This window comes from Alosa pseudoharengus, unplaced genomic scaffold (genome assembly GCF_046254945.1).
Source record: "Alosa pseudoharengus isolate Yale_2024_CS ecotype anadromous, Long Island Sound unplaced genomic scaffold, YU_APseudo_1.1 YU_APseudo_1.1_scf_18, whole genome shotgun sequence".
Classification (NCBI taxonomy): Eukaryota; Metazoa; Chordata; class Actinopteri; order Clupeiformes; family Clupeidae; genus Alosa; species Alosa pseudoharengus.
Genome location: NW_027468650.1, coordinates 3,178,238 through 3,192,024, shown reverse-complemented (window position 1 = coordinate 3,192,024; position 13,787 = coordinate 3,178,238). Strand labels below are relative to the sequence as shown.

General features: G+C 46.3%; 1 protein-coding gene across 1 annotated transcript in view; it reads right to left on the bottom strand.

Moving 5' to 3' along the window:
• Positions 1–1,253: 1,253 nt before the first annotated feature.
• sorl1 (sortilin-related receptor, L(DLR class) A repeats containing) overlaps positions 1,254–13,787 on the bottom strand; it is a 63,437-nt gene continuing 50,903 nt past the window's right edge. The window contains exons 37-48 of the mRNA XM_076290062.1: positions 13,581–13,685; positions 12,971–13,037; positions 12,087–12,169; positions 11,612–11,702; positions 10,839–11,023; positions 9,198–9,317; positions 8,504–8,668; positions 8,200–8,374; positions 7,173–7,279; positions 6,553–6,751; positions 5,285–5,497; positions 1,254–4,678 (exon numbers count right to left, since the gene is read on the bottom strand). Coding sequence (XP_076146177.1) covers positions 4,611–4,678; positions 5,285–5,497; positions 6,553–6,751; positions 7,173–7,279; positions 8,200–8,374; positions 8,504–8,668; positions 9,198–9,317; positions 10,839–11,023; positions 11,612–11,702; positions 12,087–12,169; positions 12,971–13,037; positions 13,581–13,685 — 1,578 coding nt within the window. The 3' untranslated portion in view covers positions 1,254–4,610. The remainder of the gene's footprint in view (positions 4,679–5,284; positions 5,498–6,552; positions 6,752–7,172; positions 7,280–8,199; positions 8,375–8,503; positions 8,669–9,197; positions 9,318–10,838; positions 11,024–11,611; positions 11,703–12,086; positions 12,170–12,970; positions 13,038–13,580; positions 13,686–13,787) is intronic.

The window sequence follows — 13,787 nt, the reverse complement described above, 5'->3', positions numbered from 1 at the left end:
ATTCCTCCTGGTTCTTCTCTGGCGCAGTGCACGACAGGCGCTCAGTATGAAGATAGGGCTGATGGTCTGCTGAATACATGATTTCCTGCATCAGGATGCAGTACAGAAAAGCCAGCCATACACTGCCCTATAAAAGAGCTGGTGTCATGTGATCTCTTACATATGCACTCACACACACACATGCACACACACACACAACTGGGAGGGGGGAAAACTGGTTACACATGCTGTCGCTTTACTTAGCACAGAGAACAGGGCACCTAAAACCTATTATTTCTATCTTTATTTAGTGTGACCTGTGTGATTTTACAGAGCATCAACTGTCGTGGCAGATATTCAGACTCGGGCCAGAAATTAAGTCCAAACATCTTGCCCACAACGTAACAAAAATACACCATTATAAGTGCTGAAGTCAAAAACTTGCTCCCAAAAAGAAGGCGCAAAAGTCCGGCAGAGTTCCGTGCAAAAATTCCTTTAATGACTACATAGCGCAAAGCCTGAGTGGATCGCACGATCGCACTCCCGAACAAAGGTAGAACTCTCTTACTTATACCCCCAAAAAATGCTGACAACACTACCCCGAACAAACTTTTCACCTTAAGTTTATGGAAAGTTCAGGGGTGTACAGTATAGAGTGATCACAGGTCATACATTGTGCATGGGTTAAATATCGTTCGCCCCCCTGCACTCTCCTACTGGTTGTTATGAGTAGAGCTCGCCCTGTGTACGCGTTATCTTGGAGCTTCAAGGCCGACTTTGGTTTCTTCAAAAGGCCTAGGCTAAGGCAGCATGAGACACAGTGCAACAAAATGAGACACATGGCAGCAAAAAGAGACATAGGGATACAGAGCGCACGTAGGGGGAATTCTGGTAGAATAGCTTCAGTATGTTAATAGTATTAGTTAAACTTGTTATTTAAAATGTTATAAGAGTATTATGGTTAGGAATAACTTCAGTGTATTACTTGATTATGATTAAGGTTATATGAATACATGCTTTACAGTTTCAAACTCTCTCAATGATGTCTACAACCCATAGGATAATTTTATACAACACAACGACTTTGTACATTGCGTTGTTATAAATTAGATTAAGCTCTTTAAAGCATCTGTGCTCTAAAGAACTGCTAGACACAGTTAAGATTGATCTTGCTGCAGCAACTGCCCCTCGGGTGTTAATGAAGAGCAAGGCGCGTGGACATGATGTAGAAAACACAAGTCATTTGAGGTTTCATAAAATCAACAAACACAACAACCGTTTCAATGTTTATTTCAGCATAAGTGGTTCAAAAACATTTCTGACCATCTCTATTCTGATGCATCAATTCTTTTTTTTTTTTGAAAACAACAAAGGAGAACATGGTGAGGTCCTCGTGCCATTATTGTGCAAAGAAATATACGCATTCTATTTGACAGATTAAAATATGTGACTTCTGAAGCAACATATACATATATAACTAAATTACTGGATAGGCTTCCAAAACAGACAAAAAAGACAAGAGGGGAAAAATAAACATTCCTGATGGCTCAGATAGGAGATGTCACAGCCAACACCGAGTAGTACAATTTAAAGATCAATTCCTTTCCTTTCGCAAATGTCATTGTCTTTTCTCCGAGCCTCCCGTTTTACAAGTTCAGTGTATATGTGTATTGTGTGTGCACACGTGTTGACATTTATATCTGAAAAAAGATACATACATACATACTTACATACATAGGTACATACCTCTAGCTTAATATGTTTTTTGTAAGGCATAAGTGGCAAATTAAAGACAAAAACAAAACAAAACAAAAAAATGTCCACTAATAGAATCTACCGCCCATTTTCTCAATTCCTCTGTTATTTTAAGGCCACAACCAACTGAACGTCACAAACAAACAAACCAAAAAAGATAAAAAAAACAAGCACAAAAGAACACAGAAAATAGACCCGACCAGCACATGGGACTACAGCAGCTGGGTACGATGGAGACCAGAGGGGTGTACTAGTACGAAGCGAGATTACTGGCTAACCCAGAGGGGTGTACTAGTACGAAGCGAGATTACTGGCTAACCCGGCTAACTTTGGGAGTAACCGCTAATCTCTAAAAGAACACTGCACTAAGCATCTATTGTTTTGTTGTTTTGAGATCAGCGGTTACTCCTGTCCTGAAGTGACCCGAGTATGCCAGTGACCTTGCTCCGCAGCATACCCCTGTGGTCCACTGTAGGGTGACCTGCTGACTGGATCGGGGCCGATGCTGAAAGTCGATGCCGGTGGTACAGAAATGGTCGCGGTCTGCTGGGAGGCTGATGCATATGGGACAGGACTCCAATACAACTGGGCATTTAGGTGGTAAAACAAGCCTCTGGTTAGTAGTACATCAGCTCTCAGGACTGAAGACACAGGTCCAACCCCCCTGAAGATACTGTATATTTCACCCCAAACAGGAAAAACTAAAATCACTGTTTGAATACATTCATAAAACATAAAAGAAACAAAGTAATAACAGATACATCCAGTTGACTGGGCAGAGAGAGAGTTCTGGACTCTAGGAGTGATGGAACTCTACAGAGAGAGAGTTCTGGACTCTAGGAGTGGTGGAACTCTACAGAGAGAGAGTTCTGGACTCTAGGAGTGGTGGAACTCTACAGAGAGAGAGAGTTCTGGACTCTAGGAGTGGTGGAACTCTACAGAGAGAGAGAGTTCTGGACTCTAGGAGTGGTGGAACTCTACAGAGAGAGAGAGTTCTGGACTCTAGGAGTGGTGGAAGGTGGTGGGGTTGGGGGGCTTTAACATGAGTACACAACACAGACATGGAGAGCTGTGAACTCTCCAGAGAGAGAGAGAAAGAGCACTCCAAAGAGAGAGAGTGAGAGAGAAAGAGAGAGTGAGAGAGAGCACTCCAAAGAGAGAGAGAGAGTGAGAGAGAGCACTCCAAAGAGAGAGAGAGTGAGAGAGAGCACTCCAAAGAGAGAGAGAGTGAGAGAGAGAGCATAGACTGGGTGAGCAGACGCTTCTGGAAAGCCAAACCACCTTTCCACTCGATCGCTGCACTACCTAATGCCTTTAGGATGGTGTCTCTGTTCACATTGGACATGTCTGTGGTCTGTGGTGAGCCTTCTGTCCCGCGTTCTGGTTTTCTTTACTGCATTGCATCTTTCTGTCTTGATGTTGCTGAATCTCAATGCGTTTGTTTTTACTGCCATTTTATAAATGTCTATGCTGAGGCGCTCTGGTCAGGGCGCCGGTTCCTGGACCAGGCCTCGAACTCGACCTCATCGCTGCTGCCCTGAGAACGTCGCTGTGGCAAATCCCAAGACCATTTGGACTGCATTCATCACATCTGTACTGGGCAGTGCCAGCCAGGCCAATGCACCCTCCCCCCGAAATAAATGCATTTTTATCTAAACTCAGGGGAACTTGCATGGTACCATGGAATCGATGGAATGATCCCCCAAAATGCAAACCTAAGCAAGCCATTCCAAGCAAAGAGATTAAGAGAGGCACAGCATTGTAAGCACATTTTGTAAATAAACAAATATTTCTTTGAAGCCAGAAGAGACTAAGTATCTTTCCATTAAGTGTCTTAAGGTTCCTGAAGACTGTTTTCACAAGTATTGAAGGGAATCATCTGATGTACCAAAACAAGCATGTACCGCTGCAATCTCTACTGCCCTGGCCATATGTACCGCAGCAATCTCTACTGCCCTGGCCATATGTACCGCTGCAATCTCTACTGCCCTGGCCATATGTACCGCTGCAATCTCTACTGCCTTGGCCAAAGTTAACAAGTCCCTGGCTCACCTCCAACACAAACACAAAATAAAACAATTAAGAAAAAGTAACAGTTTAACACACCTGCATTATGTAAGTCATGTCATATTGGGAACCAACAAATCTAAAAACGCAAATTCTTACAAGGTACCATAGGTAAATTAATGTTATTTCTACATTACCGACACACAGTGATACAAATTAAGAACACAATTAAATCTGTGCAAGTACTAAGTGCCAACAAGACGTACCCATTTCCCTTTCACAAAGTATTCATGTATTTTATTTCAGCTGTACATTCATAAATGAAATTTTTTGGGTTTGCCATTTTGCTAACTACTCTAGTTCTCATGATGAGTTGGTTCTTCCGGTAGCTATTTACTAAGTTTGGCTTTAGGCCTATGCAAGGTCTTGAGACAGAATCACTTTATAGTACAACAGGGCTTTTTTTAAATCATCCCTGACAAACTCAATTTTCCTTCACAGTTTGCTTTTTCTAACCCCCAGAAAGTCTATTACCCATATAAAAAAATAATTTATTGCGCATCCAAAAAAAGTGCATCTTTCGTATTTTCTTTTAAAAATATCTTTCTTCCGCTCATTCTCCCTTTGCTCCTGAAACTGGAAACGGCTTCCATCAGGTGTTTGGTTGGGTGATGGAGATGTGATTTGGAGCTCCCATCAGTTAAGTTTAACCTCTTGGCACAAGCACCCAGGGAATAGGGGTGGGGCATATCTGTGTGTGTGTGTGTGTGTGTGTGTGTTGTAGAGGAGGGGGAGGAGGGGGGGGGGGGGAATAGTGAGGAGCGAGAATGTTGATGATGATGATGATGATGAGGAGGAGGATAATCCTGCTACGCTATCACCATGGGAACATCATCGGAGAAGCCACTGATCATGGGTGCATCTTCATCATCATCGCCTGGGGGACGAAGAAGAGTGATGTAGATCAGTCAGTTGCAAAGAGAATAAGCTCTCCAATCACAAGAGCTTACGGTGTATAAAAAGTGACATGTATGGAAAGATATCCTGCTGTGCATGTTAAAGAAGTTTATATACAGCTCCTACACTCTGCTGAATCGGCTCAGCAAACACTAGAAGTTTGTTAAAGGTCATTTTATGCTTAAGTCATGCAATGAAACAGCACTTTCACCCAGTACAGCCCAGCAAGCTAGTAAACATACACACACACACACACACACACACACACACACACACACACACACACACACACACACACACACACACACACACACACACACACACACACACACACACACTTGAGAGAGGAACAGAGAGCAAGAGAGATGGAGAGAGAGAGAGAAAGAGAGGGAGGGAGAGAGGGAGTGAGGACACATAACCCCTGGGCACTCTTACCCAGCTCGTCTCCTGAGGAGAAGATGGAGAGAGAGAGAGAGAGAGAGAGAGAGATGGAGAGAGAGAGAGAAAGGGAGATGGAGAGAGAGAGATGGAGAGAGAGAGGGAGAGAGAGATGGAGTGAGGACACATAACCCCTGGGCAGTCTTACCCAGCTCGTCCCCTGAGGAGAAGATGGCGGAGCCCAGGCGTGAGTTGTAGTGGCTGTTGGCGAAGGCGGTGAAGCTGTGCTGGAGGCGGCGGTGGCGCAGATAGAGCAGCAGTAGTCCGCCACACAGCCCCAGCAGCAGCAGGAACAGCACGGGCACCACCACCGCCGCCGTGTCCCCCGCACCAGCCGACTGGGCACGCGCATCGTCTGGACCTGCTCCCACACACGCAACACACACGCAACACACACAAGCAAACGTGTTACATTCACCCGACTGGGCACGACTATCGTCTGGACCTGCTCTCACACACGCAACACACACGCAACACACACAAGCAAACGTGTTACATTCACCCGACTGGGCACGCGCATCATCTGGACCTGCTCCCACACACGCAACACACACAAGCAAACGTGTTACATTCACCCGACTGGGCACGCGCATCGTCTGGACCTGCTCCCACACACGCAACACACACGCAACACACACAAGCAAACGTGTTACATTCACCCGACTGGGCACGCGCATCATCTGGACCTGCTCTCACACACGCAACACACACGCCAAGGTGTTACATTCACTGTGTTATTAGATGGGGGAGTTCCCACAGCGGCCAAACAAACAAGCATATTTAGCAGAGACCAAATTTCCCTCACAGGATCAAAAGAGCATATATACTTCTATACTATATATACACCAGTTAAACCACCACTATAGACCAGCAACACCAGCTAAAATGACCAGCTTGAGGTGGTGCGACAAGCAAAACCAGCTGAATTACCATCATAAGCTGGGTAAACAAGCTGAAGGTATGTTTTCTCAAGAGATTTGCTGGTCTAAGTATAAGTATAAATACTCTTTTGATCCCGTGAGGGAAATTTGGTCTCTGCATTTCTCCCAATCCGTGAATTAGTGAAACACACTCAGCACACAGTGTACACACAGTGAGGTGAATCACACACTAATCCCGGCGCAGTGAGCTGCCTGCTACAACAGCGGCGCTCGGGGAGCAGTGAGGGGATAGGTGCCTTGTTCAAGGGCACTTCAGCCGTGCCTACTGGTCGGGGCTCGAACCGGCAACCCTCCGGTTATAGGTCCGAAGTGCTAACCAGTAGGCCACGGCTGCCCCATAGCAGGTCAACCATCATAGGGTGGTCAAACAAGTTGGTTAACAAGCTGGTCAACCAGCAAACCACCTTTAGCTGGTCAGGCTGTTTTTTTCAGCAGGGATGTAAGGTGTGCCCTGTCCAGGGGTGTGGGACGGTACCTGCGGGGGCATCAGGGTCGTTGTAGAGCAGCAGGGCCGGCTCCCCACAGAGCTGCCCATTGAGGAGGCAGCGGGCACGCACGGAGAAGGTGTAGTTGTGCTGGGCCAGCAGGTTGTTGATGCGCAGGAAGGTCTCGGTGGTGTTGCCCAGGCAGGTGGTGGAGTTGGTCACGCTGTCGTACACGTGCACCTCGTAACCCTGCGCGTGGGGACACGTGTCCAGGAAGGAGTAGAAAACAGACACACGGCACATTCCAATCAGAACGGACTAAAGTGACCTGGACACCGCTAGCCCAGGACACCGCTAGCCCAGGCCTGAGGCATCACCCAGGCCATGTTTAGCACTGGCAGCCAAATAATATAACTTCAATTAAACTTAATTTGAATAATAATAATAATAATAATAATATCTAATAATACCAAAACATTATACCGCATGACCAATTTGGGCAAAATAAATAAATAATAAAATCTGGGGTTTACAGAAAACTATTAAACTATTTTAAACGAACAAGTATGCGAGCATGCACTTGGTTGAGAGACTGGTCACTCACCCAGCTCTCGTTAGAGAGAGACTGGTCACTCACCCGGCTCTCGTTAGAGAGAGACTGGTCACTCACCCGGCTCTCGTTAAAAGTCTTCTCCTTCACGGCCAGGCTCTTCCAGAAGAGGAAGATGTGGTCGCGCTCGTTCAGGATCTTCAGCGCTTCAGGAGCGGGCAGGGGGACTAACAAGGACACACACACACACACACACACACACAACAGTTTAGAGACTGAACACACACACAACAGCTCAGAGACTGAACACACACAACAGGTCAGAGTCTGAACACATACACACACACACACACACACACACAGCTCAGAGACGGAACACACACACAACAGGTCAGAGACTGGACTCTTAGGACCCAGAGCTGATTCTAGAACTTGACCCCTAACGTTCTGAAGATGGCCACACGCTGCTACAGCAGTATGCCGATAGTAACTAAATAGTAGCTGCTCATTTGGGAGACAATTGGGCATCATGTCTGTGCTGTGCACAAGAAATCCACAGCTGTTGTGTTGTTCAAGTGTGCCGGATGCTCCAGTCCTGTGTGTTAACACATCCAATGCTGCGTTTATAGGGGCTGTGTGGAGAATTCTGTTGTCGTCTTGAATGCTACGACAGCAATGTTTTTGCGACAGAATTTTCCATCGACTGCGTTGCATTTCATACAGCACCATTGAGGTGCAAAGTGCCATCATAAGAGGGAGGGGCCCCAGGCTGCCTGGTAACATTCGGACTTTAGTGGACGTTTGGGAAACACAGAGAATAGGTGTTGTTGATGTCATATCAAAAATGTTCTTATCGTTTGATGTTTATTTATAGAATTTTTAGGTCATTTGAATATTTGAAACAACAAAAACCACTACACCTCGCCTCTTGAAGATAACCCTGGGTGGAGGTGTGTAGCCGGGTGGCCGTACCTGTGTTGAGGGTGTAGGTGTGTAGCCGGGTGCCCCGTACCTTTGTTGAGGGTGTAGGTGTGTAGCCGGGTGGCCGTACCTGTGTTGAGGGTGTAGGTGTGTGGCCCGTACCTGTGTTGAGGGTGTAGGTGTGTGGCCTGTACCTGTGTTGAGGGTGTAGGTGTGTGGCCTGTACCTGTGTTGAGGGTGTAGGTGGCTTCCTTGCTCATGTTGCGCAGCCTCACGGTGACCACGTAGTGTCCGCCCGGCTCCAGCCCCTTCAGGCGGTACTCCACCGTGTTGTTCTGGGTGGTCAGCTTGTAGCTGCGCTCCGTCTTGCGCACGCTGTCTCGCACGTGCACTGCATAGGTCTTCACAGACGGACACGCATTCAAATGGTGTCAGTGAACCGAACTCTGTCTCCTTATCACTTAATTCATGAATAATGAAGTAGGTAAGATATTGTTAGACATGGACAGTATACTGGCCGCTGGCCGTACCAGGGGGGATTCTGGAGAGTCGTAGGGGGGCTGCCACTTGAGGGTAGCCTGGGTCAGGTCCACGCGCACCTTGTGCAGGTTACGCGGCGGAAGTCTCTCGCTCGGAATCATCTTGACCACTGCGTAGGCTGAGGGGGGTCCTAGGAAGGGAGAGATCACCCGGACCTACACACACACACACACACACACACACACACACACACACACACAGCATAGAATATTCGTGAAATCTGTAAAGTCAACGCACACCAGCAACTCAAGATGGCTCTGTATCTGTATATCAGTAAGCGCTGGTATTAAGCTGTGAAAAAATTATCTAATTTGAAAGCCACCAATACAATCCCACAAGCGCACTCAGCTACTGGAGAAATGGAACATGCTCTCTTCCATAGCGCCCTATAACTCTTATAACTCATAACCCTGTAAACTGAGCGATGGAACATGCTCTCTTCTATAGCGGCCTGTAACTCTTAAACTGAGCGATGGAACATGCTCTCTTCCTGTAACTCTTAAGCTGAGCGATGGAACATGCTCTCTTCCTGTAACTCTTAAACTGAGTGATGGAACATGCTCTCTTCCTGTAACTCTTAAACTGAGCGATGGAACATGCTCTCTTCCTGTAACTCTTAAACTGAGAGATGGAACATGCTCTCTTCCTGTAACTGTTAAGCTGAGTGGCGGAGGTGCGGCTCACCTGGAACAGGTACTGCTCGTCTGCGTCCACTGTGACGGTCAGACTGCTGCCACAGCTGGTCTCACTGTGAGGGCCGTGGTACAGGTCCAGGAAGGATGTGGCAAAGAAGATACCGTACGTCTGTACAGGGACACACACACACACACAGTATAAATAAATGCACATACATCTATGTTCATACACATACAGATTATTGTGTTTGTGAGCACATACACTTATCCAAAAACATTGGAAGCCTAGGACCTTCTCAGGACCCCTAGATCTCTATGTGTGATTTGTTTGAGGGCACCAGACATAGTATAGTAGTAGTATACATAGTATCTCACTAGATAGCCCTAGACCTCACTAGATAGCACTAGACCTCACTAGATCCCACTAGATAGCACTAGATCTCACTAGATAGCACTAGATAGCCCTAGATCCCACTAGACCTCACTAGATAGCCCTAGATCCCACTAGATAGCACTAGACCTCACTAGATAGCACTAGACCACACTAGATCCCACTAGATAGCACTAGACCTCACTAGATAGCACTAGACCTCACTAGATCCCACTAGATAGCACTAGATCTCACTAGATAGCACTAGATAGCCCTAGATCCCACTAGACCTCACTAGATAGCCCTAGATCCCACTAGATAGCACTAGATCTCACTAGATCCCACTAGATAGCACTAGATCCCACTAGATCTCACTAGATCCCACCCCATCTCATCTATTTCATATACCGCCAACCGTATATGAGCTTCCATTAGACACACTCTTCCTCAGATGTACTGAAGCACCAGGTAATTACAGTCCAATTACAGGTTGTAATGTGAAAACAGGCCACATATTGTCTGGGCACATTACTCTGCTGTACTGCTGTACAGCCGCAGGCAACGCTAGGGAATCTCCCAGAACACAAGCACAGTTCAGTCTATGACAAGCTTTTTGCTGTAAGTACACATTTATCCAAAGCTGTTAGTGCAAAGAAATCTTACAGTACGTCAAATTAGAAGGCAAAACATCTGCACAGATAATGATATACACATAAAAACACTCTACAGCCTGTGACTAGCGCTGATTTGAAACACTCTACCGCCTGTGACTAGCGCTGATTTGAAACACTCTACAGCCTGTGACTAGCGCTGATTTGAAACACTCTACAGCCTGTGACTAGCGCTGATTTGAAACACTCTACAGCCTGTGAGCAGCACTGATTTCCAGTGTTCATAAAGCCCCCAAGTCAGTCACCCCCTTAAAATTATTGCTCTTTGGTCTAAGATAATCTATAATTACTAATTAGTTCCTAATTAGTTCCTAGTTAGTCCCCCCCCCCACACACACACTCCAATCAGCAGCCCTTAGAGATCATTAGGGATGTTCGACTGGTACATTCCACTCTCCACTTCAAGCTGGTGTGTGGTGAGCATTCTGGCACTTAATGGCCGCCATGCATCACCCAGGTGAGTGCTACACATTGCTGGTGATTAGTGAGGTCACCCAGGTGGGTGCTACACATTGCTGGTGATTAGTGAGGTCCCCTTTACTGTAAAGAGCTCTGGGTGCCTTGATAAAGTGCTACATGAATGCAACTTGTTATTATTGGTGTCGTTGCTGTTGTTGTTGTAGGAGTCCAGCTCCATTGCGGGCCTCACCAGTCCAGAGGAGGCGTTCCAGCTGCAGTCGACGGTGCTCTGGTTGAGCGCGCGGGCTTTGAGCAGTGGGGGGTACGGCTGGGAGCCGGCCGTCTGCTGGCGGAACAGAGCCATGGGGCTGTCGCCGTCACGCGTGTGGGCCCACACCTCCACCTCGTACACCGTACCGCCAGTCAGGTTGGACGCTATACACACACGCACACACGCGCACGCACACGCACACGCACGCACACGCACGCACGCACACTCAAACACATACACGCACACACACGCACGCACACACAAACAAGCATTGTCAATGTGCACCCACAGCGCCGCCTAATATTGTACTTGGTAACGTTGCAGTCACGGGTAGGAGAATGACCATTTTCTTTCGTTTTTAGACTATTTGGGTATCCCCTTAGCGCTAAATGTGTACCCAGTATGTGACAATTGAAGTTAAAACTATTAAGCACATGCTTCAAAATGTCTGATCTATATCTACAATAAATAAAAATATAAATAAAAAAAGTGTGATCTATATTGAACGCACAAATCACTGTAGGTATGGTGAAGCAGCAGCAGCCTCGCCACCTGTCAATCAGTTTGAGCAGATTTGATTCCTAAAGCCGCCACTGCGAGTCCATTTTAATTTGGATAATAGTGTGCTAAATACCGCTCTTTTTTATTTACTTTAATTACTCAATATACTCCCCAAAAAAAACAGTAGCACTTAGACCAAAGTCTGGAAAGTCAGAATAGAAGTGTAGAACATGAGCATGACCGCAACTGACCTTTCAGAGTCTTGCCGTGAACTGTGTAGTTCTTGCTCTCCTTCACATGGTCATCAAACGCCCATGACAGCACCACGATGAACTGCTTCACCTGTGGACATACAGGACAAAGACATCCAACTCATCAAGTTTTATGAGATATGATATCAAATGAAAATTCATTGATATACCCATAAACAGACTCACAGAGAGATGGCTATACTTTTTTTCCAAAGTAGTTCTATAGTAGTGTATAATTATGTAATACCTCTAAATATCCTTGCCCTCAATAGCAATCCTATAGTACAATCCTATAGTACTTCTATAGTATGTCCTGAAATACTATAAGATTCCTATAATATTTTTAGTATTCCTATAAGACCCAAAATACTACTAATACTATTCCTATATATACAGCTCTTTACTGTATCCTCTGACCAACCCTACTGACCTCATACTGGGCCTCGTAGCTGAAGGCCAGACTCATGGTACTGACCTCATACTGGGCCTCGTAGCTGAAGGCCAGACTCATGGTGTTCTCGGTAACCGTGCCCAGTTCCACAGTGGGAGTCGGCAGAGCTGGAGGAGGAACAGAAGCGTGATGATTAACAACAGGACAAACTATCTACTGCTCTCTAAAACACGGATTAACAACAGGACAAACTATCTACTGCTCTCTATAACACGGATTAACAACAGGACAAACTATCTACTGCTCTCTAAAACACGGATTAACAACAGGACAAACTATCTACTGCTCTCTATAACACGGATTAACAACAGGACAAACTATCTACTGCTCTCTAAAACACGGATTAACAACAGGACAAACTATCTACTGCTCTCTATAACACGGATTAACAACAGGACAAACTATCTACTGCTCTCTATAACACGGATTAACAACAGGACAAACTATCTACTGCTCTCTATAACACGGATTAACAACAGGACAAACTATCTACTGCTCTCTATAACACGGATTAACAACAGGACAAACTATCTACTGCTCTCTAAAACAAGGATTAACAACAGGACAAACTATCTACTGCTCTCTATAACACGGATTAACAACAGGACAAACTATCTACTGCTCTCTATAACACGGATTAACAACAGGACAAACTATCTACTGCTCTCTATAACACGGATTAACAACAGGACAAACTATCTACTGCTCTCTAAAACAAGGATTAACAACAGGACAAACTATCTACTGCTCTCTATAACACGGATTAACAACAGGACAAACTATCTACTGCTCTCTATAACACGGATTGATGGAGTGTGTACTTCTGTCACACAACAGGAAAACTAGTGTATCTAGGAACAAAGTATGTCCAGTAAGGACATATGGATGCAGTAAGAGCTTCGTCTCACCTTTCTGAGGGACGATGGATTTCAGGGCAGTCCAATTTCCCACTCCCCGCCCGGTGACCGCAGCTGCCTGTGTGGAGTCACAGTCAGTCCAGTTAAAATGGGGTCACTCTGCACACTCCCCACACACACCCAGACACCTGGGGTAACTCTGCACACTCCCCACACACACCCAGACACCTGGGGTCACACTGCACACTCCCCACACACACCCAGACACCTGGGGTCACTCTGCACACTCCCCACACACACCCAGACACCTGGGGTCACTCTGCACACTCCCCACACACACCCAGACACCTGGGGTCACTCTGCACACTCCCCACACACACCCAGACACCTGAAGAGGTGGCTCAAACGGACTGAACACAGTCTAGTTAATGAGGAAGGTTTCTATCACAACTTCACGTATCCTATAAATATATTGGACTGCAGTTTCACACCAATATGCTTGAAAAGCGCTACATAAACACCATGTGTTGTTGTTGTTGTTGTTGTAGTAGTGAGTGGGTATATGCGGGACTGAGAGGGAGGATGGTTATAGCTAAGCATGCAGCCTCCTCTGCGGCAGGACTCCTGTTGGACTGGTGAAATGGGAAGATGAAGCACCCACCCTGAACCTGTAGAGGGCGCTAGGCTCCAGGTTTTTCACTTCCGTGCTGATGCCAGTGCAGCGCTGAGAGAACCACTCAGGACTGCCCTTCTTGCTGTACTCAACCTACACACACACACACACGCACACACACACGCACGCACACGCGCACACACACACACACATGCGCGCACACAAGCACACACGCACACACGCACGCACACACGC